Raw genomic sequence first — 26,051 nt, forward strand, 5'->3', positions numbered from 1 at the left:
TAGAATTAGTTAAGAAGAACTGCCCTTGGCGCAGTGGAAAACGCCAAGTAGAAAGCTTTATGGAACTGGAGGCACATATCACTTACCACCAGGTGGGCAGAATGGGTGAGAGGTTTATCAGCGGACGTCTTTCGCTGAAGGGAGAGGGAGCTTCCGAAGACGGAGCCCCAAGAGAGAGGGAAGTGTATCTGCACCCCGCGGCATTCGGGTGTATAATGAGCAATGAGCGGGTCCTGTTCAGGCCCCTCGACACAGTGTCCCTCGCCAGAGTCAACCCGGCAGGCACAGTGAACCCGACCCTCACCCGGGAGTGTGCCTGTTGCCTAAAATGTGCTCGGGAGAGTGAAGAACCGGTGCCGATCAACCAGTTCGCCCCCTTTATGCTGGCGTCTAGATTAAGGGGTCACGAGCTTCTGTCCGAGCTCCGCGAAGATCTGGAGACGGAGGAACATGCCGCGGATGAAAGGGTGGCCCCACAATACGACAAGGGGGGAGTGCTAACTGCAACTTTTCGCACTGTAACCGATCTAATGCAAAAGAATTTAAGTTTAAAAGCCCAGCTGCTTATGGCCGTTCAAGCGGTCAAAGAAGCGGCTGCGAAAGAAAATCTTGAGACGCCACGTCAAGATGGCACCGAGCAAGAGGGAGACCGTGTGGAGGAACCGGAAGAGAAGGGTGGAGCTTTGGAGAAACCCGCGAGAGTTCGGCCGGCGACCCCACCCACCAACTCAGTGTTGCTTCCGGTGACCCCGCCCACTGGCGCAGCGTTGCTTCTGGCGACCACGCCTTCTTGCCGACGGAAGGGAGAATCGAGTGGAGGAGTGCATCTGCCCCTCCTGCCTGAAGAAATAGCAGCAATGACTCCCGCAGCAGTAGTTCAGCCTGTAACAACAAGTAACCGAGTTGCTACTGCCTACTATGCTCGCACCAGAACTGAACTAAAAGATTTGTGCAGAGAATCAAGAATCCAACCTGAAGAAACTCTAGCTGTGTGGTTGGGACGTTTGGTCGTGAAACTTGGATCCGACCTGCTGAACCAGGAAGAAGCAAGCTTCTTGGTCAGACAAGCTTCGTGGAGTAGAGGACATGTCACTGACATCGACATGGTGGTGTTTAACGTTCACTGGCCTATTCCACTGCCAGCGCTTGTTGCAGGACTGATCGGTCAGAAAGCCCACGCATGGCATGACGGACGGCCAGAACATATCGGTGCAAAGCATCTCATGCTAGCAATCATCGGAGTCTCGTACTGTGCCTGGAACCCCAGAGCATGTGCACTGGGACTGACATCACTCCAGCGAAAAAGACCATGGCCTCACCGTCATCTACGAGATCCTGGAACCGTTCCAGTAACCATTCATAGCATAGATAGTTGTCTTGAGGTTTATGAGCGAAAGAACATCGTTGTCCTCCGGATTCTGCTTAACCCAATGGTGAACCAACCTGTGAGTAACCTCCTTCGTCAGTTGTCACGACTGCGTATCCTGATGGAGCCAAGATTGTCTAGTGATCAGGAACGTCAACACCCGACCGAGATTCAAGGCGCAAGACATCGAGAATCCGACCTTCCATCATTGCCACAGAGAACACCAGAGGAGCGATACATGTTTGGATTTCTCCTACAGCGTTCCGGACTCAATAAGAGGCAACTTCGGATTTTAGAGGACTCAGGCCAATGGCAACTGGCCTATGAGTTAGGTTTCCATTATCTAGAAGAATTTGACGACGGCTCCTCGACGATTTCATCTAGTTGAGTGTGCAAGAGAGGGTAGTTTGAGGTAGCAAACACCTGTATTATATGTTTTAGAAATGATAGTGTAGTTCCATGAAAACTTTGTAAATATTTTGTTATACGTTAACTTATTTTTTGAGAGTTTTGTTTACAGATCCGGAATTCAGAGTGCGTGGCGAAGAGAAGCCCCAAGAAGGATAACATCATCGGAAGAAGTGAGGGCCTGACGCGCGACTTCGCCATGACGTCCACTGAAGCCCTGATCGTGCAGTTCTTTGTTATGAATCTAATCATGTGTATATATGTATTTGTGCTGGTTATTATTTGATTCGATCCCTAGAGGACGAACTTCTTATGTTAGCGAATTTCGTGTTTACTCGTTTAGTTCAACGACCCACGGTAAGAGCTCTTGATCACCCGAGTGACGAGCTTGCAGCATAATTCAGCTGTGCCTTCAGCAAGAGGGGATGTCACAACCCAAGGGTGTGATTTTGTGTGTGCGTGCTTCGGCACTGCTAAATTATTTCCCGCCACTCGGAGCTTTCTTTGCAGGGTGCATTTCTTAGTTGCAAGGAGAAATGCACGGTGCAAAGGAGTTCCCGCCACCCGCATGCAAATTTGTGTCCCACAATTGGCCAGTTCTAAATTATTCCCACATGGCGGCTAGTGATTGGCTTGCTAGCCGTATAAGAGGCTTGAGCGGTTTCCGCCCAAGTTGGAGGACTCCACAACCATCTGGAGGAGGAGGACTTCACGTCTTGTGAAGATCTCTAAGCGCTGCGGAACCTATTGGACCCAGCATGTATCTCAAGAAGGCTATAGGGGGTCTGATCAACCTCTGGCCTCTCCCTGTCGCTGCCTGATCCCTCGACGAACCCCTTCCCTGCGCGCAAGTTCCACGGAGCCTAGCAAACTTTGTGTGAGTGTATCCAGAGCTCTGTCCGGGTTTGAGTCCTGCAGGTTTATCTTCCTGTCACTGAAAACCCCTTGCGATGTACTCTTGTGTCTTGCATCTTCCCGTCGCCGAAAACCCCCTGCGACGTACTCTCGTGCCCTGCAGGTTCGAGTTTTGTTTTGTTTCGTTTTTTTTTGTTTTGTAACCGCAACTCAAGCAAGTTTTCCTGCCTGCACCGCGACCATCTTCGGTGTAAGTAAAATAATCTTTAATCAACCGCTAAGCGTCCGTGCCTAATTCTAGTCCGCCAGCCTGCATTCCCCGACCCGCATGCCAGGGCTGCTGGCCACAGCCCGCCGTGCGCCCCCGAGAACCTGGGACCGCTCCCGGCCCGTACAATATTAACCCCGTCATATGCTGAACATGTTCAACATTTTCACTCAGAACCTTTCATGATAGTTCCTTAGTTTAAAAAGAACCCTAAAAAGTAAATGGTGAAGCTTTACATAAGAAGCTTTTATATTCTCAACATTTTTATATTCTCTTTTATTTTTTTTCCCTTGTTTTACCTCTCTAATTATTGGACTAGCAGTGCACACTGCTGCCACATGTGCCATGCCACTTTTTTGTTTTGTGGCACTTTTTTTTAATACCAGGATCTCCTGATGTTTAATTTTGGTGCCACACTGCAAATTAGCAGCACAGTGAATGGTTGTACATGTGCTGTGTGCAGTTTGTGGTGCCTCAAACAGCTTTGAGGCGCTGTACGTGCATGCTTGTCTGGACGCACCCTTAGAGTACAATAGAACAATGAAAATGAAGTTCAAAATTTAGAAAGAGGAATACAGAAACATTCATGAAGAGATAAAAGAGGAAAGAAGAAAAAAGATTACTGCAAAAAGGAAAAAGTCTAATGGAACCAGTATGGAAAATAGAAGAGGGCGAGGAAGGGATGTTCTGTCAATAAAACATCAGACTGAGAGTCAGGAGATATACGAATATATCTTTACCCCTTCTGGAATAGATGTTTCTGGAAATGACACTTTCAAATAGGCCCTGCCCACCCATGCCAGCCCCACTAGTGACAAAGTGAAGTTAATGGTGACCCTGGGTACTATTTTCAAGCATGCTAGAAACAGAAATCTTGAGAATGGCATAGGAGGGTATCCTTAACACATCGTCATTGCCTCATTTCTGGGTTTGGCATATACAAAGCAAGAGCAGGTGAATGGCACATGCTTGAGAGCAATAGTCCTAAGAGCTCAGCAGAAGTAGTGTGGACATACCGTAAGTCAGTTAATTTCCTGTGTGAGTTAGGTAAATCAGTCTCACTGTGCCTCAGCTCTTCATCTGTAAAATGGTAATAATACGTTGGAGTTTTGTTTTTAGTCTCTTGATTAAAAAACTGTGCCACTGTGAAAGCGGTATATTCATTCTATGTAGAGAAATTTCTTGTAGTACAGTCATACATACACCTACTGCTCCTTAAAATTAAGTAGTATCCAAAGAACCTTGGATTATCTGATTCTACCGAGAAAATCACTCACCTCTATGGCACCATACTTTCTACCACAGATCCTCTGGAAAACCCTCAGCAGGGTTGAGAATCAGAGGCTGGAAGGAGTGTGTTGGATACTGTGCTAACAGTCTCCAGATTCAAAGTCCGTGGGGATTCTAATGCAACGTTAAATGTTTCCATTAAGCTTTTATAACTTTCTCCCAAACCGGAAAGTCTCCCCTTTAACACTAAGTTCTTTGGGAAGTGGAAATGTAGGATCATTTGGCAACATGACTCTAATGGATTCCTGCAGTCTGGATATCATAGAGAGCATAGAAAAGGTTTTGATGGTCAACCAAAAGGCCGGGATGACATTTGTCTCCTGGAAACCTTGAAGTGCAGAAAATTTGGCTGTAAAACAGCATTCTGCAAAGTTGCCTTGCCCCTCAAAAATTCACAGATTATTACAAAAACAGGAACATTGCGAAGTGTTGTTCTTCAGAGTCCTATCTTATGGGTGTGTAGAAGAAATCAATTACTCAAAAGTGTTTGTGAAATTTTGTATACGTTGCTTTTTGAAAAACTGTTATTGACTTAAGCATTCCTGATAATGATATACGAGTTATAGTTGTACAAAGTGAAAACCTGCTTTGGTTAGCTTTACTCCATTGGGAAATTTTTGAAGAGCTGTAGTTATTGGAATATCCTAAAAACCTATCAATTACTCAGTAGAACAATATTGAATTTGCTAGTCTGTCAAATGCACAGATTAGTCCATTTTGGATTATATGCATTTTGAGTCAAGATCAGTTCTTAAATCATGAATTTATGATTGTTTTTATATAATTATTACATCTCATTCTAAAAGGATGGTCAATATGAGATGCAGTACAGTTTTCTCATAATCCTACCTATCCCATTCTGTTTTCATCTTACTTTGAAATTCAGTTTGGTACAAAAACATTGTTTTTAAAGCAAATTTAGAGTAGAAAGTTTCAGTGTTTGTTTTTTAATTTAGTTCTGAATCTCCTGATAGCTTGTTTGAGGGTCTTTGAATGTAATGCTATTTTTTTTATATTGACTTGAATTTACTTGGGTGAGCTAGATGTTAAGCTCATTAAATGTTTATGCCAAATTCTGCCTTCAGTTATATGCACAATTTCTATTGATATCAATGGAACTACATAACTCAGAACTGCATACCTAATTGTAGATCCTGACTTGTTATTGTATTAGCTCTGTATCATGTTTAGAAGCATTAAAACATGTAAACATGCAACCAGGAAGTCACTTTTATTTTGGCCTAGAAGATTTTTGATGAGAAAGGAAGCTATTGGTTTTGACTATTGTTGCACATAGTTACACTCCAGTACAAATACATTTATTCCATGGTAAATGAAAAGACAGTTGGGTCCATTATTAGGAAAGAGATGTACGCAGGGGTGGATCCAGGGTGGTGCAGCAGTACAGTTATACTGCCTTTGACTGCATGGCACATGCACAGTGAGCTCACCAGCTTGGATTCTGGCCTTAGCCCCTGCCTTCATGAAGTCCAGAGCCCAAGGTAGTGAGCACTGCTACATCCAAATGGGGTGTTGCTACACATCCCTCAACCTGATCCTGGATCTGCCCATGGGCATATAGTTAGATATGAATTGCACGTGGAATTTCTTCTAAAGTTGGGGGTTGGGATAGTAGAGGTAAACTACTTCTAGATCATGGTGTATGCATGAAAGATTACCAGGACCTTTGACATATACAACTAGGCAGAGTATGGAGGAGTGGAAGCTGCCCAGAGTTTTCATCCCCACCTTTAGACCATTGACACAGGATCCAAAGGCCAGACCGAGTCTGGGTGGTCTGTGCTTCGATGACTGTAGTTATATGTGTATCTGGGAATTAAACCCAGGTCTCCCTCATAGCAGACAAGGATTCTACAACTGAACACCAGGACGTGGGCTCAGATAGAATGCCTAGATAAAAATATCCTGTTTCAGTTTTTGATCCATTCTTAACTGAAACTGTATGAATTTTCTTTTTTTCTTCTTTTTCGAGTTTTCAGTTTGGATGTGGCCAAAATCTGACAATAAGTTATTTTTGTATGATTTTTGGCCCATGATGGCATAATCTAATGAGATTTTCATGTAAAAATTCCTACTATTTAAGATCTCAGAAGTGCTATTAGATAAGCAAATCCCAGGATGTCATTCTCCTGTTGTACTCGGCCTTGGTGAGGCTGCAGCTGGAGTTCTACATCCAGTTTTGGGCTCCACAATTCAAAAAGGATGTGGAGAAGCTTGAGAGAGCCCAGAAGAGAGCCACACGCATGATCAGAGGTCAGGAAAACAGACCTTATGATGAGAAGCTGAGAGCTATGGGACTCTTCAGCCTGGAAAAGCACAGGCTCAGGGGTGATCTTGTGGTTGCCTATAAGTTTGTAAGGGGTGCTCACCAGGATCTGGGGGAATGTCTGTTCACCAGAGTGCCCCAAGGGATGACAAGGTCAAACGGTCACAAACTCCTCCATGACCGTTTCAGGCTGGACATAAGGAAGAACTTCTTTACTGTCTGAGCCCCCAAGGTCTGGAATAGACTGCCACCGGAGGTGGTTCAAGCACATACTTTGAACGCCTTCAAGAGACATTTGGATATTTATCTTGCTGAGATCCTATGACCCCAGTTGACTTTCTGCCCCTGGGGCAGAGGTCTGGACTCAAAGATCTTCCAAGGTCTCTTCCAGCCCTAATGTCTATGAAATCTATGAAATCTATAAATCCATCTCTTGAGAGTTCCACCGTTTGGGGCTGAAATATTTAGGAATGTTCTTGTAAGATGTCAATATTGTATAACTGAACTAGGACCTAAATCCTGACCCTCATTTGGCTGTTGATTTCAACATTACAGCTTAGCCTGAACAATATCTATTTGGCCTACATTTAGGCATTGTATGTTTTTTTTCTCACTTAACTAGGTGATTGGGGATGCAATTGAAGCTTATCCAAAAACTCAACGTATTAACTGGGTAAGGGAGTGGCCTGGACAGACAGTTCTTTGTGTATCCCAAGCTTTCTGGACATCAGAGGTACAAACATCTATTAGAAAAGGTCAAAAGGTAAATATAATTTTGTATATACACTGTATAAACAAATGCAATTCTAAACATTTGTACAGATATCTGTTTAGAATATAATTGCTACACTTTAAAGGTGTAACTGAACACTAAGGTTTGATTAATATAAAGGAAATGTTTCTTCTTTGTTGTAAGTAAAGATTCATTATTATAAATTTTGTCCAAGTGCATCCACTAGCACAACTGTGTATGTATCTTAGATTTTTTTTTTCTAGGTTCTCAGGTGGTCCAAATTGGCATAGCTCCTCTATTTTTCTTTGATTTAAAGTACCTATAAATGTGACAGTTACAAGATAAGTGAGGGCAACCACAAGGTGTCAACCAGATGAGTGAAAGGTGTTTGCCTGATCTGATGCTGATGGTTAACTTTAAGTCTTTCTGTGCAGGGGGCAACTTCATCCTAATGTGCAATGTGCCCAAAAAGTGTGAGTTTTCAATGTCTTCTTGATCAATACTTGAATATCCTCAAGCCCAGTACTAGGCTTGATATCTGTAATACGTACAGAGTCATACCACTTTACAACAACTGTACAAAGCTGGCAAATAGGGCTGTCAAACAATTAAACATTTTTGATTGTGATTAGCTGTGCGATTAAAAAAGTTAATTGCAATTAATTGCAATTTTAATCGCACAGCTAAAAACTCAAAATTATGCTCAGAAAACTCAAAATTATGCAAAATTTTGCAGGTACTTTGTATAATAGGGGTGTGTGTGGGGGGGAATTTGTGAAGGTGTGGGGGGCTGTGGGTGTGTGTGTGGGGTTTGTAGCCCAGGAAGTGGGGTCCCTTTATGCTCTGGCAGGTTGCGGGGTACTGTGGGTCAAGAGTGAGGGGCAGCAGCAGGGCTGGGAGGGCTGAGGCTTGGGAGTGAGGGGCAGACACACACACACCATTCCACAGGTAAGTCTGTGGAGAGAAGGGGCAGGGGGAGAGGAGAGTGGGGCAAATCAAGGCCCCACAGTGAGGGAGGGAATGGGGCAGGGGCAGGGGCTGGGATGAATGGTGCCTCAGGGCTGGGGCAGGTCATGGGATGGAGCTGTGGGTGGTTTATCCAGGGGCATGGCTCTCTGCCACTGTATGCACCTGTGGGGAGGCATGGGGGACACATGCCCTCCAGATTTGTGGGCAGAGCAGAGGTGGGCTGCCTTTTGCAGGCTGGGGCTCTGCCTCCTGCTGCCTTTGCCCTGGGAGCTTTGAGCTGGCCATGCCACATGTTCCCTGCCCACCCAGCCACAGGAGGCAGAACATGGCGTTACACAGCTCCCAGAGAAAAAGCAGCAGAGTACACAGCCCCAGCCCACAGCAGGCAGCCCATTTCCATCCCATGCACAAGTCAGGGGAGACACATGCCCCCCATGCCTCCCCTGGAGCTGTGAGCAGTAGCAGGGAGCCAACTCCCCACACCCCTCAACAAGTCACCCACAGCTCTGTTCCATAACCTGCCCCAGCCCTGGGTCCCATTCACCCCAGGCCTTGCCCCTGCCCTACTCCCACCCTCTCTGTGGGGGCCTTGATCTGCTCCCCCACTCCTTCCCTTCCCCACACCCTACACAGACTTACCTGCAGGGTGCTGCTCTACATGTAGCTGGGCTACTTTCCTGGCCGTATGCAAGCTGTGGCTGCTCCTGTGCATCTATGTCTGTGCACGCCCCCCTCACTGCTGCAACTGCCTGGAGCCTGCGCCTGGGCTGTCCTGCAGCTTCTCTGCACTGCCACTGCTGCCCCACTGGGCAGCCTGGAGGCGGCGGGGGTGGCAGTGAAGTAAAGCCTGGGTGTGGGCTTCCAAGCCACGTGTACGATGAATGCATTAACAAATTAACACAAGAACCAATTAACACATGAATCTGTGTTTAATGCATTAATCATGATTAATTGACAGGCCTACTGGCAATCTGTGTGAAATGTCAGTCTGAGTCTTTCTACATGTTCAGGATCAGTGTAGTAGCCCAGGTAAGACAGGTCTGGTAGATGTTGACTTTCATGCTAAGTGCAGCACAAGGTGTCTCCATAACCTCTACAGTAAATCCATTACATATGCCTTTAGGGGAATCCTACTCCCATTGTACATGCGTCCTGTTCTCTTGAGATCAAAGTCTTTTGGGGAAGTGATATAAATGTCCTCATAAAGCTGTCCAATTTCTGTTTGCTGCCTAGTACTAAATCCATTTTGTACTAGCCAGAGTCCTGCATAGCTACAAGGTGCATGTGAGAGTATGGCAACTCTGCCAAAATGCCATACAGAATCAGCTACTGAAGTCCATGTTGATTTTGGTTGGCACAGTAGCTGTGAACTACACCATCCCAGGCTGTGACGATCAGCTGCATCTGGACGTCGTTGTTTCAGATGAGGGCAGTAAAAAGATCCTGATTGTTGATGTGACCATCTTATTTAACACCTGACAGCAGGCTTTTGCTGAAGTCTGGGAGTGCAAGCTGTCCAAATACAGGCCACTGAACGACACCCTGAGGGAGAAGAGGTACAACACAACAGTGCAGGCACTGATCATTAGGGTACTTGGAGCATGGGACCCAAGCAACAAAAGTGTTCCACCCCACTACTACTCAAAGCTGATGAGTTGCCTCATGTTACCTGTTCCCAGTTGGTGGTCAAGGGACATCCATGTTGAACACATTAGGGGCCATCACCAGCATGAATACAAGATGAAAACAGCCAGCTGAGATTGCACAGCCTCTCTAAGTATCAGTGCTTAACCACCTTCACAACTAGAGAATTATCTTCTTAATCTCCAGCCCATTATGTTTGTCCTCTCCCTTGAGACCTCAAAAGTAATTGATCACCATCATGTTTATAACAACCTGTCCCAGGGAAGCGGGGGCACCGGGAGACCCCCGCGGCGGCCAAGGGATCTGCTTACCTCCTGCAGGGCCGGAAGACCCGGAGAGACTCCATGCGCCGGCGCTGCCAGCGCGGGCCATCAGCCGGGCGTTTATCTGGCTGCAGCTGAGCGGCAGGGGCGGGGCACGCCGGCCGGGAGGAACAAAAGGCGGCCCCGCCGACGCAGCGGGGCGGCTGGAGGGAGAGAGCAGGAGCGCGGAGCTCCAACGTGCAGGGGATCAGCCGCCACCCGCGGAGTGCGGGACGCCGCCGGATAGAGGCGGAGCAGGCTACGAGCAGCGCAGCGGAGAGCCCAGAGGGGCAGAGACAGGGGGAGAAGTCAGCCCCAGAGGCGGGGCAGCAGCTGGCGGGGAACTCGCCACCCGAGGCAGCGAGAGGCGTAGCAGCTACCCCAGGAGCGGGGCCAGCTGTAGCCGGTGTTGCGGAGCAGGCTGCGAGCTGCGCAGCGGAGAGCCCAGAGGGGCAGAGACAGAGGGAGAAGTCACCCCCAGGGGCGGGGCAGCAGCCAGCGGGGAACCCAACACCCGAGGCAGCGTGAGGCGTAGCAGCTACCCTGAGAGCAGGGCCAGCTGTAGCCGGTATTGCGGAGCCGCCGGAGTGGGTAACGGCGGCCGAGACTATTGGGGGAGGCAGAGAGGACGGCTGCCTCCCAAGGAAGGAGGGATCAGGGCAGCACTCTCCAGCTGGGTGAGGCATACCCGGCCCGAAGACAGCCTGTAGGGGCTAGGGTGCCCAAGCCGAGAGAGAGGACGAGACGAGGACGGGGGAAGCCAGGACAGGAAGACCTGAGGTGGCGTATGGCCGGGGTGTAGGGGAGGACGGAGCCCCGAGAGTACCCGCGAAGAGGCGTGCCGGCACCTGGGGATACCCCGAGGGAAGACCCCCCACTGAGAGAGTCATCAAAGTCGTGGCAGGCGAGTTCTGGGGTCCCCCTTAATACCAGCTGGGGTAAACCCTGGGGCGTACCAACGAAGCTCGGGGGCACACGATCCTGAGCCCGGGCTAAGGCGGCGCTCAAGCTCCTAATCAACCGGAGGCGGGTACACAACCCTGTTCTTATTTGAAGATTATCATAGTCTCCTTTAGTCTTCTGTTCTCCAGACTGAAAGATCTCATTTCTTCAAACCTTTTAAATATTTTCTTGACTTCAAAAAAAATGTTCCATCTACAAGTGTAATTTTTTTCTGTACAAATTCTCTATTGAGGTCCTTATTAATTGTAACAGCTAATTGAATAAAAAGTCTAAGCAACAGAAAAGAATAACACCAAAAGAGTGTAAAACAAAACATCTTGATTTATTTTGCGGTAAGAGTTGTTCTTTTGTGAGCCTTCAAATAAGGATAGCAAATTACCAGGCTCTGCTGGTCTGCTATGATTTTATGAACTATGACAAGATATGGCTTTTCTGGACAAACTGTATATAATTGAAAAGAGTTTTCTTCATTAATTTCAGGACAGTTAGTCATCTTTCAAGCAGCACTTGAGAAGGCCAGTGTCATCTGAACTTTAAGAGGTTTAAGGTGTATATAGAGCCCCAGCTGATACTGACGTTGAGTGCCCAGAATATTTGTACACCAGGAGTGGAATCTGGATGCTATATGTTAGAACTCCAGTTACTGTACACATAAACATCTTTTATTTCCTACAGAGCACTCCTTAGCAGCCAGTCCTGAATAAATGTGACTTTGCTCCCATTTTGGTTACCAGTACAGTTGAACACTTTAGCATATGCAGAATATGTGGGACACTTCCTGAACAAGGGTGCTTTCCTCTGTGTTGGGTTTATTGCTTGCTACGATCTTTTTATCAAAGGAGAAACAAACTCTCCCTGCAGGAGAAACAGTGAAACTGACTACACACAAAATGCTGCTAATGTTTTAAGTTAAAAACAAAAAATCCTAAAAAATTACATAAAAATAATAAGTTAATTACTTCATAATTATAAATAATTATAGTTTTCTTTAAGTTATAGGTATCTTTGTTATTACTTATTTCTATAGAAGCCACAATATTTCAGACACAAACTTGATAATCAGGTTTACAATAATACACTACAGAGAGTATAATTCATATGCATGTATTCAACACTTTAAAGATGCTATTGGTATTTTTATAATCCAAGGGAGAATTATAATAGAAGCTCTGATATTTCTATATCACAAGAAATACATAATAATAATAATAATTTTTCTACATATTGTGTGTTAAAAATAAACTGTAGAAGCAACTGACAACCTCAGATGACATATATCAGTGGAGATAAGGAAATTTGCATTCTTTGTCAGACCAAACTTATTAAATGCACAAACACTGAGAATTAATGGTAAAATAAGAAGATTTTTTTGGAAGTTGCTTAGATTAAGCAAGCAACATATTCACTATTTTAAATTCTCTCAGGCACTTGAGGATTACCTGGAACAGAATACTAGACAGATTGAGGACATTGTCAGCTTGGTGCGAGGAAAGCTGTCCAAGCAGAATCGTGTGACTCTTGGAGCACTTGTTGTGCTGGATGTTCATGCTAGGGATGTTCTTGCATCTCTAGTAAGCAAGAAAGTCAAAGATGAAAATGACTTTGAATGGTTAAGCCAGCTTAGGTACTACTGGGAGGTAAGTGATGCCCTGAATCCTATTAGAAGGTAATTTCTGTGCATGGCTTTTCAATTTGTGCTTGCTTGCTGTGTCAGGGAATAGTTACTCTAATATGACAATTTTTACTGATGATAAACTGTATCTAACCAATCATTCTGCAGATTGCAAGGTAAAATGGCCAATAGCCATACATATATGCTTTCTAATTAAAATTGCTTTTTTCATCACTGTGGACTGTCAGTGCACTTGCTGAACTGCAGAAGGTTTATAGATAAAATTTGTTCAGTCAGAGACTAGTTTGGTTGCCTGATGCTGCTGGATAGGAGAGAAGTTTTTAGCAGCCTCATGCTTTGAGTTAAAGGTTTTAAACTGAAATGTCAGTATTTCTGCTTTATGAGTATACATTAAATGTCTTGGTGAAGAGAGCAGTATTAGTACTGGGTAGAGATAATATACCACATATTTAAACATTGTATTCATCAAGAGATATCTCATAATGAAGAGCAGCTTGCTACAGTAATTAGAAATATATGTTAGGAACACCTGTTGCCAGAAGACTAAAATCACCATGCTAGCATATCGTGAAGAAACTTGTTTGGCATTTTTGAGGGTTTTTTTGTTTTTTTTCTGAGATTGCCAATTGATCTTTGCATACCTAAGCATGGCCTCTTTGGGCACACTAAGATTTATAAGTCTTCTTCTGCAAGACTTTGTTGCCTGATTTTGAATTACATAAATTGGTAAATAGGGAGAAATCTCAGGCTGGATTTATCTTATTTGTGCATAAAAAAATTACACCCATCAAATGGTAATAAACTTTAGCCAATGTTCAGATGTTCCTATTGAAAATAGTGTTCTACAACAGTTATTCTCAAATGTTTTCATATTACAGCGAGTTACTTAAGACAGAACTTCTTGTGGCCTCCCTTCCTGCATCCCACATTAATCTGGTGGCAACTACCTTGCTTCATTTTAATGAATAACTGGTGCTAAGCTTAATGATAGAGAGACAACTTGAAATAGTTTGTTTTAATGCAGCAGGTTGCAGCTCTATAATTTGTACTTATGTGAGAGTTTACATTTATATATACTGAATTTCCTCTCATTTCCTCTTCATTCTTACAGATCTAATATCCTCAGGACATATTTTAGTTTCATTTCTATATTTACTTTTCTCCATTTTTACAAATTAGATCAGAGCTGAATATTGCAAGTGAGCATCTGACAGACAGAAGAGAAGCTGAGCATAAAGAGGGGCTTGGGGTTTTGACTTTAATTGATTAAAAATCTAGTGAGAATGATTATTGTTGGCACTGGATTTATGACCCAGATACTTTGTTTTGGGCAGACCCAAACACTTAGACCAACCACAGCTTCTCCATTCAATAATAGGCAGATTTTATTGATACACATTGATAGCAGATAAGAATAATGAAGGCAAAGCAAACAAAGTAACCCACCCCAGTTCTATATGTACCAGTCCTAGAGCTGTCACAGAGGGAAGTATGTCTGCCAGTATGCGAGCTACACCCTGAGGTTCTTCCTTGAATGTCAGAGGTCAGCAGCTTGGAGGTCAAGGGCTGAGGTGCATCCACCCCTAGTGGGATGGGTGAGGCGGGCTGGTGATGTGCCCTCAGTCCATGGTGGCCTTGGGTTCCCCTCTTGGGGACCCTTTACTGCTCTGAAATTCTTCCTTTTGTATTCTTTGTCCCCTCTGATGATTTTTCATCTTTGGGCATTGTTAATTGGTTTCCCTGTGGTCATTATACTGTCCATGTTCTGCCCTGTCAGTATTCCTTTGTTCTAACAAACCCATCACATGGAGACCTCTTAATTTGGTTATTTACTGGGCCTCATAATTTGGTCTGTTCACCAAAGCCAGAAATCCCAAGGACTCTGTAGTTGGGCACTGTGACCTGGCCCAGTCCCTTATCCCTGTTAGGGTACACTGTTCATGTTATGGAACAGTGTGGTACATGTCTCCAATTTCCCAGCTTGTGTGTCTGCTTGCTTCAGACACAGTAGGAAAGTAGGAAACTTTGTCACAAACAGGCTTTTAGAAACCAATTAACTCTTGCTGTTCCCCTGCACCATTGTTCTAATGCATATCTACTTTACCTACAAGCCAGTTCCTAAAAGCAAACCTCTAAATGCCATTTTCTAGCCATTAATGATAAACCAAAACAATTGCAAGATTCCTCACTGCTTGGAAACTAACAGATACAACACCACTGTAACAAAATAGCCTATATAGACTTCTGAGAAGAATTGGCTTATTTTATATTATTTATTATTAATTGGTATTATGCTAGTTTTTAGAGACCCAAGTCAGAATTATGTCTGAATTATACTAGAAGCTATATGGACATATATATACAAGACAATTACAGTCCTGAAGAGTTTTTGTCTAGAGGACCAAGAGATGAAAGATTACTTATTTCATTAATACACTGTAAGCTATGCAGTTTGCAATACACTTGTTTCTAATAGCAGCAAATCTAGCTGCAAATTTAAGGGATTGTCTTTATTTTATTTTATTTTATTTTGCTTTAATCTATACTTTAAATATTATTTTCATAGGAAGGGCATCTACAAACAAAGATGATCAATGCTGGTTTGAAATATGGATACGAGTATCTCGGCAATACTCCTAGGTTGGTTATTACTCCACTTACAGACAGATGCTACAGGTAAAAACATAAATTAGTAACTATGTTATGGGCATGGAATTTATCCAATAGAACTAACTGAAATGGGACTTCAAAATAGGTGTCTGCCAAAACAGAATGGTAGTTCTGTTTTACCACTAATTTTTATTGTTCTCATCATCATAATTCTGGGGTGACGCCCACCAGGCCATTCTGTCTGGCTCACAGGGCCCCTAAAAAAAATTGTAAATTAATATTTATTTGCTCCTGCCTGGCTGTCAAAGCTGACAGGAGCCAGGGGCAGTAGGACCCAGGGGGAGCCCTCAGCAGGACTGAGCAGCCCAGTGCCGCTCCACCCCCAGCCATTTCACTCTGTTCTTCCCCCCACACTGCTCTGGCACCATGTGGCTCCAAGTTGCATCACTGGACTGGGGAGCATGGGGGGGGAGTATGTGTGTATGTGTGTGTGCATGCATGTGTGTGAAGACAGGGGCAGAATGTGTGTGTGTGCACGCAGGGGCAGTGTATGTGTGTATGTAGGGAGGGGCAGTATGTGTGTGTGTGTAGGCAGGGGCAGAATGTGTGTGAGTGCAGGCAGGGGCAGAGTGTGTGTGTTCATTGGGTGAATCCCACACACACACCCTAGCCACCCTTCCCAACACAGCTCCTACAAATGCCATACCCACCCTCCCCAACATACCCACAGCCCCCCCATAAACCTGTACACACACCCCACAACATACAAGAGTAAGAATTCATTTTAAGCTATTGTATTATCTCTGTGTACACTACACAAACACATGTAAATCAGGACAAAAATATTTTTTGAAATCAAATTAATGAATGTTGTAGATGTTTGCTTTTTAGAATATAATTTGGTATTTTTTTGGTTCTGAGATGGCAAAACCCTTTGCTGAAAGGAGTACTTCTAGGGGAAGGGGAGGGACTGCTGCTGGCAAAGGTCAGGGGTTAGGGGGCAGGACTTCCAGGCACAAGATGATGATCAGGGGCGGGGCACCTGTCAATGGGTAGGGCTACCCATACAGCCCTTGACAGCTTGTCAAAACTCAGTAAGCAGCTCTCTGCCAAAAATAATTGCCCGCTCCTGTCATAATTGCATTATGGTACACTTGTATTCGTTGATTTAAATTAGCTACATGTTAGCATTTGTATTTAAATTTGTGATAAAACAGATTTTTGAGAAAGTAACATTATTTTTTAATACAGGGTAGGAAATGTAACCATAACAATGAACCTATCCACTTCATAAACAAAATCATGCACTCATTTTTTAAGTGTGATATAGGTGATTATATAAATGCAAAAAGAAAAGTGATTTTTCTTGTGGATTCCATCTGAGTCTGAAGTTCTACAAGTGTGAGAAATCTTTTAGAATTTTAAACTAAACAAATTTTACATTAAATAAACAATAGAGTATCCAATGGTGTCAGTTTAACTGAACTGTTTTTAAGTCTGTACATACATTTTCTGCTAAGAGGTGAGGTATGGATAATGACTAGTATGCTAAGAAACATTTTGGACTTCTAGTAAATTGATTTATCCAGGACTGCAGGGCTGTGGATTCCAACTACTGATAGTTAATATAGAATATTTGAGGAGGAAACCTAGTGGCTTTGCTGGATTTCTTTCTTTTTTAGCTGAATAGAATTAGAATATTTAATTTATTTGAAGCACAGGTGAACATCAGTTTTTAAAAGATTTTCAGACCCCCTCTACATGTTACAGGTGCAGTTACCTTGAGATCAGCTACATGTGCAAAGTAGGTATAATGCCATAAAAATTTCCATCCAGCAATAATGTTGGATCTTGAAACTATATACAAACTTTATATCTGACTGCTATCAAGCTTTAATTTAAATGTGGAGCAGGGCCTCCCCTAAGGCTGGTAGCCCTGCCAGCTGATGGGGCTCCCAGCCTCAGGGTGGCACCAAGCCCACCCAGAACTTGGAGTCCCACAACTCCGGGGACTCTCATGCCAGCAGCTGCCAACTCTGGGTCCTGGAATCATGGGGACACAGAGTTCTGTAGCTGCGGAAGCTGGGTGCTAGGACCCAGCTTGGTCCTAGCAGCTGATGGGGTCTGGCTGCCCCAGCGGTGTGTGAAACCCCTGGGGCTGGGAGATTGCAGCTCTTGTGATCCCCCAGCCCCAGGTGTGCATGGAGTACCCCTGTGGCTGGGAGCCCCTCATCTGAGGGGGCTCCCAGTTATGGGAGCTCTGGCAATAAGGTGTGATAGGATCTAATCCATGATCCCACAGTCATGCCTCCTGCCATGCACGTGTAAATCTCATCATGCCTTTACCTGTATGTGTAGAGGGGTAAATGTAGTAAATGTTGGGATAAGTGGAAATATGGCATGTGTTACCAGCGATAGAATGGAAAATGACCCATTCTTACCAATATTTTTCTTTTTAAAAATTTCAGAACCCTTTTTGGAGCACTCCATCTTCACCTGGGAGGTGCCCCTGAAGGTCCTGCTGGAACAGGGAAAACTGAAACTACAAAAGACTTAGCCAAAGCTGTAGCTAAGCAATGTGTGGTTTTCAATTGTTCAGATGGATTGGATTACCTTGCATTAGGAAAATTTTTTAAGGTTTGGATAAATCTTGAGAGCCAGATTCCCAATTACTTTAAGATCCCTTATGCCATTCTGACACTGTGAAATAGTTGGTTCTTTGGTGTTGGAACTTACTTCTTTGTTCCAAATAGCCAGAATGTAAAACATACAAAATCCATATAGTTGATGAGGCTCTTGGAGACAGGGCAAAGGGAATCAGGTTTTGGGTGGACTGAATGCATTTGTTGTTCCAATGTATTAACAGACAGATTAGTATCATTTATTGTGTAAGTCTGCTGGGATATATTATTGTATGGATTATTAATTTGGTTAATTCCTATAGTTTTTATATAGTCTTCTGTTCGCATTAAATCTATTTTTTTGATTAGATAAATGATTCAGTTATTGTGACACTGAAAATCAATAGTTTGACTGTGAACAAATTGGGTTTTTTTTAGGGTTTGTTATCTTGTGGAGCCTGGGCTTGTTTTGATGAATTCAACAGAATTGATTTAGAAGTACTTTCTGTTGTTGCTCAACAAATTCTTACTATCCAAAGAGGTAATTATTATTTTATTTGCATCTTCTGTGCTAAGTATGAAATAAAATTAATAATATTAAAAATAATTTGTCACTGGACTCTAATTTTCATTTTTCCACAGGTATCAATACAGGTTCTGACTTACTAGTATTTGAAGGAACTGAACTGAAATTAAACCCTACATGTGCTGTTTTCATTACCATGAATCCAGGCTATGCTGGGCGTTCAGAGCTTCCAGATAATCTTAAGGTATAGTGGACAGTAGTTCATGTTAATTATTATGCTTGAACTTTTATTAATTTTTTAAAATTAATAAACACAGTGAAAGGAGAAACAATATTTTTGTCAAATAAATAAATAATATTATTTAGTACCACTCAACCCAGTACACTAAACTCACCAAAAAATTGTATTTTTCCATCAGGGGGCACCTCTACATATGCACTTTAATGTACAGTAGACAATTTTACTGTACATTAAGGTGTCATGTAAAAACCCATGGCATTACGCTAATGCACAGTAAAATAGTCTACTGCACATTAAGCATCACTAAAAAAGTGAGCAAGTGTACATGAATTTAGTAATCTCAAATTGCTGCTGTCCTGTTCAAATGTTTAGATGATGCTCCCGGGAGTAGTTTTCTCTAACTCACATTTCTCTGGAGTTTATTGCTTCAAATTAATTGAACATGTAGACTTACCAAGTAAGTACAAATTCTATAATGTGAATTGGTTTTTTGAATAATGATGTAGGAGTTCTTCATCTAGAAACAGAATTACTGAAAGAAAAGAAATTACTGGTTATTTTGCTTGATCTAGCAGTCTAAATTTCTAGAAAGTAAGAAGAGTATTTTAAAGTACATGAGCCATGAAAAAGATTTCTAAATTATGGGTTTAATACTGTCATGAGTCCCAATCTATTCTGAGGTGTTTATGAGATGTTGTACATGTTTTCTCAACTTTGTTTTACTGATATGGGGTGTGAAGTCTCATTGAAAAGCCAATGTTATATTAATTTAAGTCACTTTTATCACCATATGGATTGTTATGCTGTCTGTGGGCATGTCTACATATGCATTAATGTGCTTTAGTTAATGTGTATTAAATTTAGTACCTCCATTGTGAGGTATTAAGAAAATATGCATTAGCATATCTTAATGTGCATTAAATAAAGAGCATGGTTTTTAAGTGACACTTAATGTGCATTAGCCTATTTTAATGTGCTGTCAGCATGCTGGGTGATAAGACTCCTGAGGGTCCGGGGAGCAGGGGGCTTCCCCCCTGATGAACCCTGACCAGCAGGGGAGTGAGACCCAGACAGAGCTGAGGTTTGGCTTACTGGGTTTCCAGCAGGCCAATCCCAAGAGGTGGAGGTGCATGCTGTGTCCCCACGGCATTTTAAGAGCACGCTGTCCCTGCGTGTGAGGAGGCGCATGCTGGATGACATAAAAAAATGTGCCCTGGGCCCCAACATGGCCTGGTGAGTGGCACAGGAGCAACAGCAGCAGAGGCTGCAAGAAACTTCCCTGCACACCTGACAGGACACAGCGAGGATGCCGGGGGACTGACCGGGAACCAGATTCGGGGAGATCCAGAGGGGTCTCTGCCCCCAAAGATAGACAGTGGTGGGTGAGAAGTCAACTGGTGGGAACTGCCCCACCAGTGAACCCAGAGAGTGGGCATCGGATGCATGAGTCCAAACCTCCACCAGGTGGTACTGCTTGAGGTGCCCAGGGAGTTTTTGATTTCGAGTTTCCTTTTTAAGTTCCTTTTCCTTTTGGAAATGAAGCCTGACCCAGGAGCATCCTGGCACAGCCCATGAAGGTCCAGTGGGAGGAGCCAGGGGGCCTCAAATGTACCTAAGGGGGACGGCCCAAGCAGGGAAGAATGGCCGGCTACCCTGACCCTGGGGAACATGTTGCGACTGAGATGCCTGAGGGTGGAACCCTGGCATTGCAGATAATGAAGATGAGTAGGGAGGAGAGTTGACCCACACTCAGAATGGGGCACCGAAGTAGTTTTGCTTCATGTGGCAGCTGAGTGTATTGTTGCTGCGGCTTGATTTTTGACTGGCAAGTGGATGGGGTGTAGGTGAGGCGGAGCCCCAAGTCACTAGCTGTAGCACTGAGCTGGCCTGGAGGTGGAAGAACACCCCCATCTCTGAAGGAACCTCCCATTCCATCCACATTCATTTGACGAACAAGACGTGGCAGGAGAGTGGAAGGGAGTGGAACCTCCTCATGTCACGAGGCTGCAAGTCACTGGTAGGGTGAGACCAGAGGGCCTAAAGGGCGACAAGCATCATGGGCATTGTAATATTTAAGCCTGTGACCCCACCACCAACCCTTTCCCCAGGGCATGTGCATTACCTAAATAGCATGTTTTTTTGTGATACTTTAATGTGCATTAAAATAGGCTAATGCATATTAAAGAACACATGCAGATGTACCCACATTGCATCTTTATGATTTTTTAAAAGGCTTTGTCAAAGAAACTGAGGAATGCATACTTAAGGAAAAGGGACTATGTGCAACTGCTAAGTATTTCTTGCCACGGTGTTATTAGAGCAAGAACAATTGCCAGTTTCAAGTGCAGGCAGAAGAGACTGTTGTTGGGATAGATACCCAAGTTGTTATCTTCCTGTAATGGAAAAAATCAACCCCACAATACTGAAGGCATCTCAGAAAAAGGGGACATTAGTTGGATGAATTCCAGATTCCCTAGAAAAGAAAGAAATTTCTAGAGGATCCTTAGACTTATCACCATTTGTCTGGGACAATGCTGATTGGAAGGGAAAAGGAGGACATGAAGTGGCTTGGAGGTATATAGAGGCTATCTATGAGATAATCATGGTTTTTAAATTATCCAAGGCTTTGGGGGAGGCCAAGTCCCCAGTGGTCAGGGCTGGCAGGATCAGAAGGAAGGCTGATTCTGGAAATATATGCAAGATTCTAAGACCAGATGAGCGCAGCCATATGGTATATGGTGTCACAGATGCATCTGCAGTGCCACATACTATACATACATTCAGTTGTTCTCTACACCTCAAGGGAGCAGCACAGGGTGTGCGTGTGTGTGGAGGAATACCTGGTGTGGGGGGGTTACCCAGGGGGGATACACAGGGTGGGGGCAGCATGCGCCTCTCGAAACCGGAGCCTGGGTGGCCAGAGCCATACTCCAGCCACCAGCCAGGCTGTGCAAAGCAGGATCACCACTGTTGCAGCCCCAGGAGGCCCCCAGGACCCCGGGTAAGAATGCTGGGGCCAGCCCAGTGCTGGCCCCAGCCTCCCCTGCTCCATCCAGGGTAACCTGCCGCATGCAAGAGGGTGCATGGCACAGGCATTCCCCGGGGACAAGGTATCCTGCTGCTAGTTGTCCCCAGTTACCAAATGTCCAAGCATGTGTGGAGATGGCCTAAGAGTTTCTAGGTTGTAGCCAGATGAAAGGATAAGAAACTTTACTGGTCTCTTTGTGTTGCCTTCAAACTATATGGTCATTTTTTCTTGTATAATTCTTTTTTCCTATATGATAAATAATTCCATTGTTTTGTATTATTGATTGCATGGAGTAAAGTGTGACCTCAGCACAAGTGATATTCCAGGCTAGTAAAAAATATGGAAAAGGGGGCCTAAAATTCTTTCCCAATCGCAAAGGACCTAGAACCTAGAGATTCTCATGCTGCAGTGGTGAGGTCCACTGTAAGGGCAGTTGAGCTGAGGCTTGAAGGGATAAGGAGTTATTCCAGAGCAAACCTTGGTTTGTTCCTTGGGACAAATGGCAGGACAGTGGGGAGAAACTCGGGGTTTGTGACCTTTTGTTGTTGGTGGCTTTATGCTGAAAGATGACTTGTCTACAAGTATTCAGTGTAAGAGATTTGTAAAACAGTTTTTATCCTGCTTTAATATCACATTAAGATCAGAAAAAAAATTGCACTGTTTAATGATTTTCAAAAGAGCTTGATTCCTAAATATAAATCTTTTTTCTCTGGAGACGTACATCTGCCAAGTGGGAAGATCTTTAAGTGTGACTTGCTGCCCCCTATGAAGTCAATAGCAGTTATAACATTGACTTCATTTGAACCAGTATTTTCCCCCTAGACTTCCTAAGTAAGAAGATATCATTCTTAAAGTAAGATAGAACCTCATTTATTAACTTTTTTCCTACTTGTGGTTTTACAAATAAGGTCACTGTAACAGGATGTCAGATTCTAAGAGTTTTATGGTAATGTAGGATTCCTCTGCAGAGGTCCTCTAAACTCAGATGTTAGCCTCTAGAGTTGATACAAGAGCTGTTGAAATGTCTCTTTGAGGCTGGGACAGAGTATGTTCTGCAGAGAAAAAGGCAAATCTAGGAGGAAAGCTAAGTTTGAGCTTACATGGAGTTAGTGGTACATTGGAGTTAATGATAAAGAATAAATTTTGATTTTACAGTGTTTGTAGATGTGTTTCAAAGCAGTGTGAGTAGTGGTAGATTCAGATGAAAAAAAATCACTGTCTAAAGGGGGTAAGTGGAAAGTGTCCATAAATGGATACTAGTACAGGAAAAAGCAGCAATAAGTTCGGTTTCATCAATAGACCTTAATGCTATTTAGGAAGGAGCAGCAGTAATACAGCAAGCTTAGACTTAGCTTAGTAATACAGCAAGCTTGGAAAAAAAAAAACCAGCACCAAAATGTTGGCAATAGCTTTTACAGAGCGTATCAGCTACTTGCACCAGAACTTCAGTAATTCCCTTGAAAGACTTGTTGTGTTTTGTGTGTTGTTGTAGATGTTATTAATAAAGAAAACATTAATTTTTGTGCTCTATCCTCAGACATCTCTTAATATTTATGGAGAACAATAAAATGTACAACATACTAACTTAGTGAAGTTTAATTGGATGCCACTACAATAAGGAAATAATAAAACACTGTAACATTTTATGTAATTTTGAATAAATTATGCAAAATAGGAATGTGGCTGATGTGATTTTTCATATTTATTTAATAGGCTCTCTTTAGGACAGTAGCTATGATGGTTCCTGATTATGCCATGATTGCAGAAATTGTCCTGTATTCTTGTGGATTTGTTACTGCTCGACCTCTGTCTGTGAAAATTGTAGCTACATATCGTCTGTGTTCAGAGCAGTTGTCTTCCCAGCATCATTATGATTATGGTATGAGAGCAGTGAAGTCAGTGCTTACAGCAGCTGGTAACTTAAAGGTAAAAGATTTTTGCCTTTTTCTTGGAATCTAGTATCTTAATCAGAAAACTTTGTTTCATGTTTATAGCAGAACAACTTGGTCGCACTTTTCTATATATTTTCAAGTAGACCTTTGTGATTTATATCCCTATGAATTCTATTAATTTGAATCATACAAATAGCTAAAACTTTGTGCAGCCATGAAAATATAGGGAGGAATATTATAGGATTCAAATTTAGACATCACAAAGCATTCCTGGAACTAATCAATTTGTGATGTGCACATATAGGAATCACACATGGACTGAAAGGAAAAAATATTTCTATATAACTAAAATCAGGTTATATCTGTGTTTGTGGTATGTGCTAGCCGTGCAAATTTGATAGAATTTTGGTACCACACTATAAGCTATCATCATAGCCACAGGGGAACAGTTAGCTCAGTCCAATTTCTCCTGACCCCTCTCCCTCCAGACTTGGTGAGTCAAGGGGAGTGAGACGTATTTTATTTCGTTTTATTCTTTATACGTTCTTATTGTGCCCACCTTGCAATAGTATGGGAACACTTCCAGTAGTGCATTAAACATTGTGATTTATCTCTGTCATATATGACTTCAATCTTTTTCAACCTCTCCCTGGTCAAGGGTGAGACAGATACCTGTATGCACAGTGGGCATGTCTACATGTTCATTAATATGCTTTAGGTAATGCGCATTAAATCTAGTACCTCCATTGTGAAGCACTATAAAAAGGCACATTAGCCTATTTTAGTGTGTGTTAACTAAAGAGTATGGTTTTTGTAGTGCTTTCATGCACATTAAAGTAGTTTAATGCACATTAACGTGCACATGTGTACAAACGCACTCAGTGTAGTTGTTTTTGTTTCTGTGCAAATGAGAGTTTGGCTTGTACAGTGGAAGAATGGGTGCATTTTACATGAATGATTTGTAAATATGCATGCTTTCGTACCCCTAACTTCTACCTGTACTGTCTAATATACTTTCATAACCTGAGAGATGGACCTGAAGTACAATTTTATAAAAATATCATAGCAAAACTTATCTCTGGAATCCTGAAGTGAAAGGGGAGAGCTGCCAGTCCAGTTTCACATGCATGTGCAGTAATATCAGAATGTAAAGACTTTATATAAGTTTATAAACCTACAGCCAGAACATATAGTATTATCAGGGGACCTGAAATCTATGAAGAATATATACAAAATGCACTATGGCACCTGTTTTTATTTTAAAAATATATTAACACTAAATTTATACCATCATAATTTTTAGCTGAAATATCCATCAGAAAATGAAGAAATTTTACTCCTTCGATCCATTATAGATGTAAACCTGCCTAAGTTCTTGTCCCATGATCTACCACTTTTTGAGGTAAGAAGCTAAAATATATTTTGATAATGTAAAACAGCAATTATATATATTTAGTAATGTAGAGCGGGTGCCAGACAAATGGGCTAAGCAGTATTTTAATCTAGCGTTTAAACAGAATCAGATGTAGTCTTCACTGCTCCTCATCAAGCATTGAATATAGTTTTCTCTAGGAAATGCTGCATCTGATTCTAATAGGTTTTCCAACACAATTTTCCAGCTAAAAATGATAATGATGCATTTATATTGTCCTTTATTTAAAAATTTCCAAGTGCTTTACAATTATACTTTTGAGGCTGGTAAATACTATTATTCTTATTTTTCAGTTGAGGAAAGTGAGATTTTTAGCTTAAAGACTGTGATGGAGAGTCAAATAGGTTTACCGGCACAGACTGTCTCCTGACCTGAGTAGACCTTGGTGCAGGAATAAATTGAGAGAAACAGTATGGCCTGGGATTTACTGTAGACAGTATCAGATTTAGGAGAGTAAGCTCCAGAGATGGAAGTCAGTTATCTGTTTTTTCCAAGGAGAGAAGCTGTTTACCTTGGAGGGCGTTTAATCTTAGTTCCTGCCCTTGTAAAGAAGGATGATTATCTTTAATTGGGGAAGACTTCATCTTCTCCCTCACTCCCAAGATTCTGCTGTGGCTCAGTGAGTCAGAAAAACTGGTGACGCTCACTTCCTGGAACCAGATTTCTTCCACAGCAGAGACCTGTGCAAAAATAGTATTTAAAAGGGCAGAACAATATATTTATTGACACCCTAACATTAGTGACTAAAATAGTGTTTTTGAATAAGGTAAAAGGAAAAGAAAAGTCACAATAGGTCCATTTCTCTAATCACTAACATTGAGTTTAATTGTAAATGGATAGAACAAGAGAATTCTAAGTTCACAAGCTGTCATTTATCAAATAATGGGCTTTTTAGGTATGTGATTTGTGGAACACAGCTTTGTGTCCAGAGTTGACATGGTTGATCTATCTCAAATGAACTGTAGTCTATTTTACTCTCTGTT

At 42.8% G+C, this 26,051-nt stretch overlaps 1 protein-coding gene across 1 annotated transcript in view; it reads left to right on the plus strand.

The window, feature by feature from the left end:
- DNAH7 (dynein axonemal heavy chain 7) overlaps positions 1 to 26,051 on the plus strand; it is a 217,336-nt gene that overhangs the window by 87,636 nt on the left and 103,649 nt on the right. Inside the window, exons 21-28 of the mRNA XM_019492106.2 lie at positions 7,097 to 7,237; positions 12,510 to 12,722; positions 15,285 to 15,394; positions 17,797 to 17,965; positions 18,388 to 18,490; positions 18,592 to 18,719; positions 23,458 to 23,670; positions 24,940 to 25,038. Of these exons, the coding sequence (XP_019347651.1) occupies positions 7,097 to 7,237; positions 12,510 to 12,722; positions 15,285 to 15,394; positions 17,797 to 17,965; positions 18,388 to 18,490; positions 18,592 to 18,719; positions 23,458 to 23,670; positions 24,940 to 25,038 (1,176 nt within the window). The remainder of the gene's footprint in view (positions 1 to 7,096; positions 7,238 to 12,509; positions 12,723 to 15,284; positions 15,395 to 17,796; positions 17,966 to 18,387; positions 18,491 to 18,591; positions 18,720 to 23,457; positions 23,671 to 24,939; positions 25,039 to 26,051) is intronic.

This window comes from Alligator mississippiensis, chromosome 4 (assembly GCF_030867095.1).
Source record: "Alligator mississippiensis isolate rAllMis1 chromosome 4, rAllMis1, whole genome shotgun sequence".
In the NCBI taxonomy this organism is placed as follows: domain Eukaryota; kingdom Metazoa; phylum Chordata; order Crocodylia; family Alligatoridae; genus Alligator; species Alligator mississippiensis.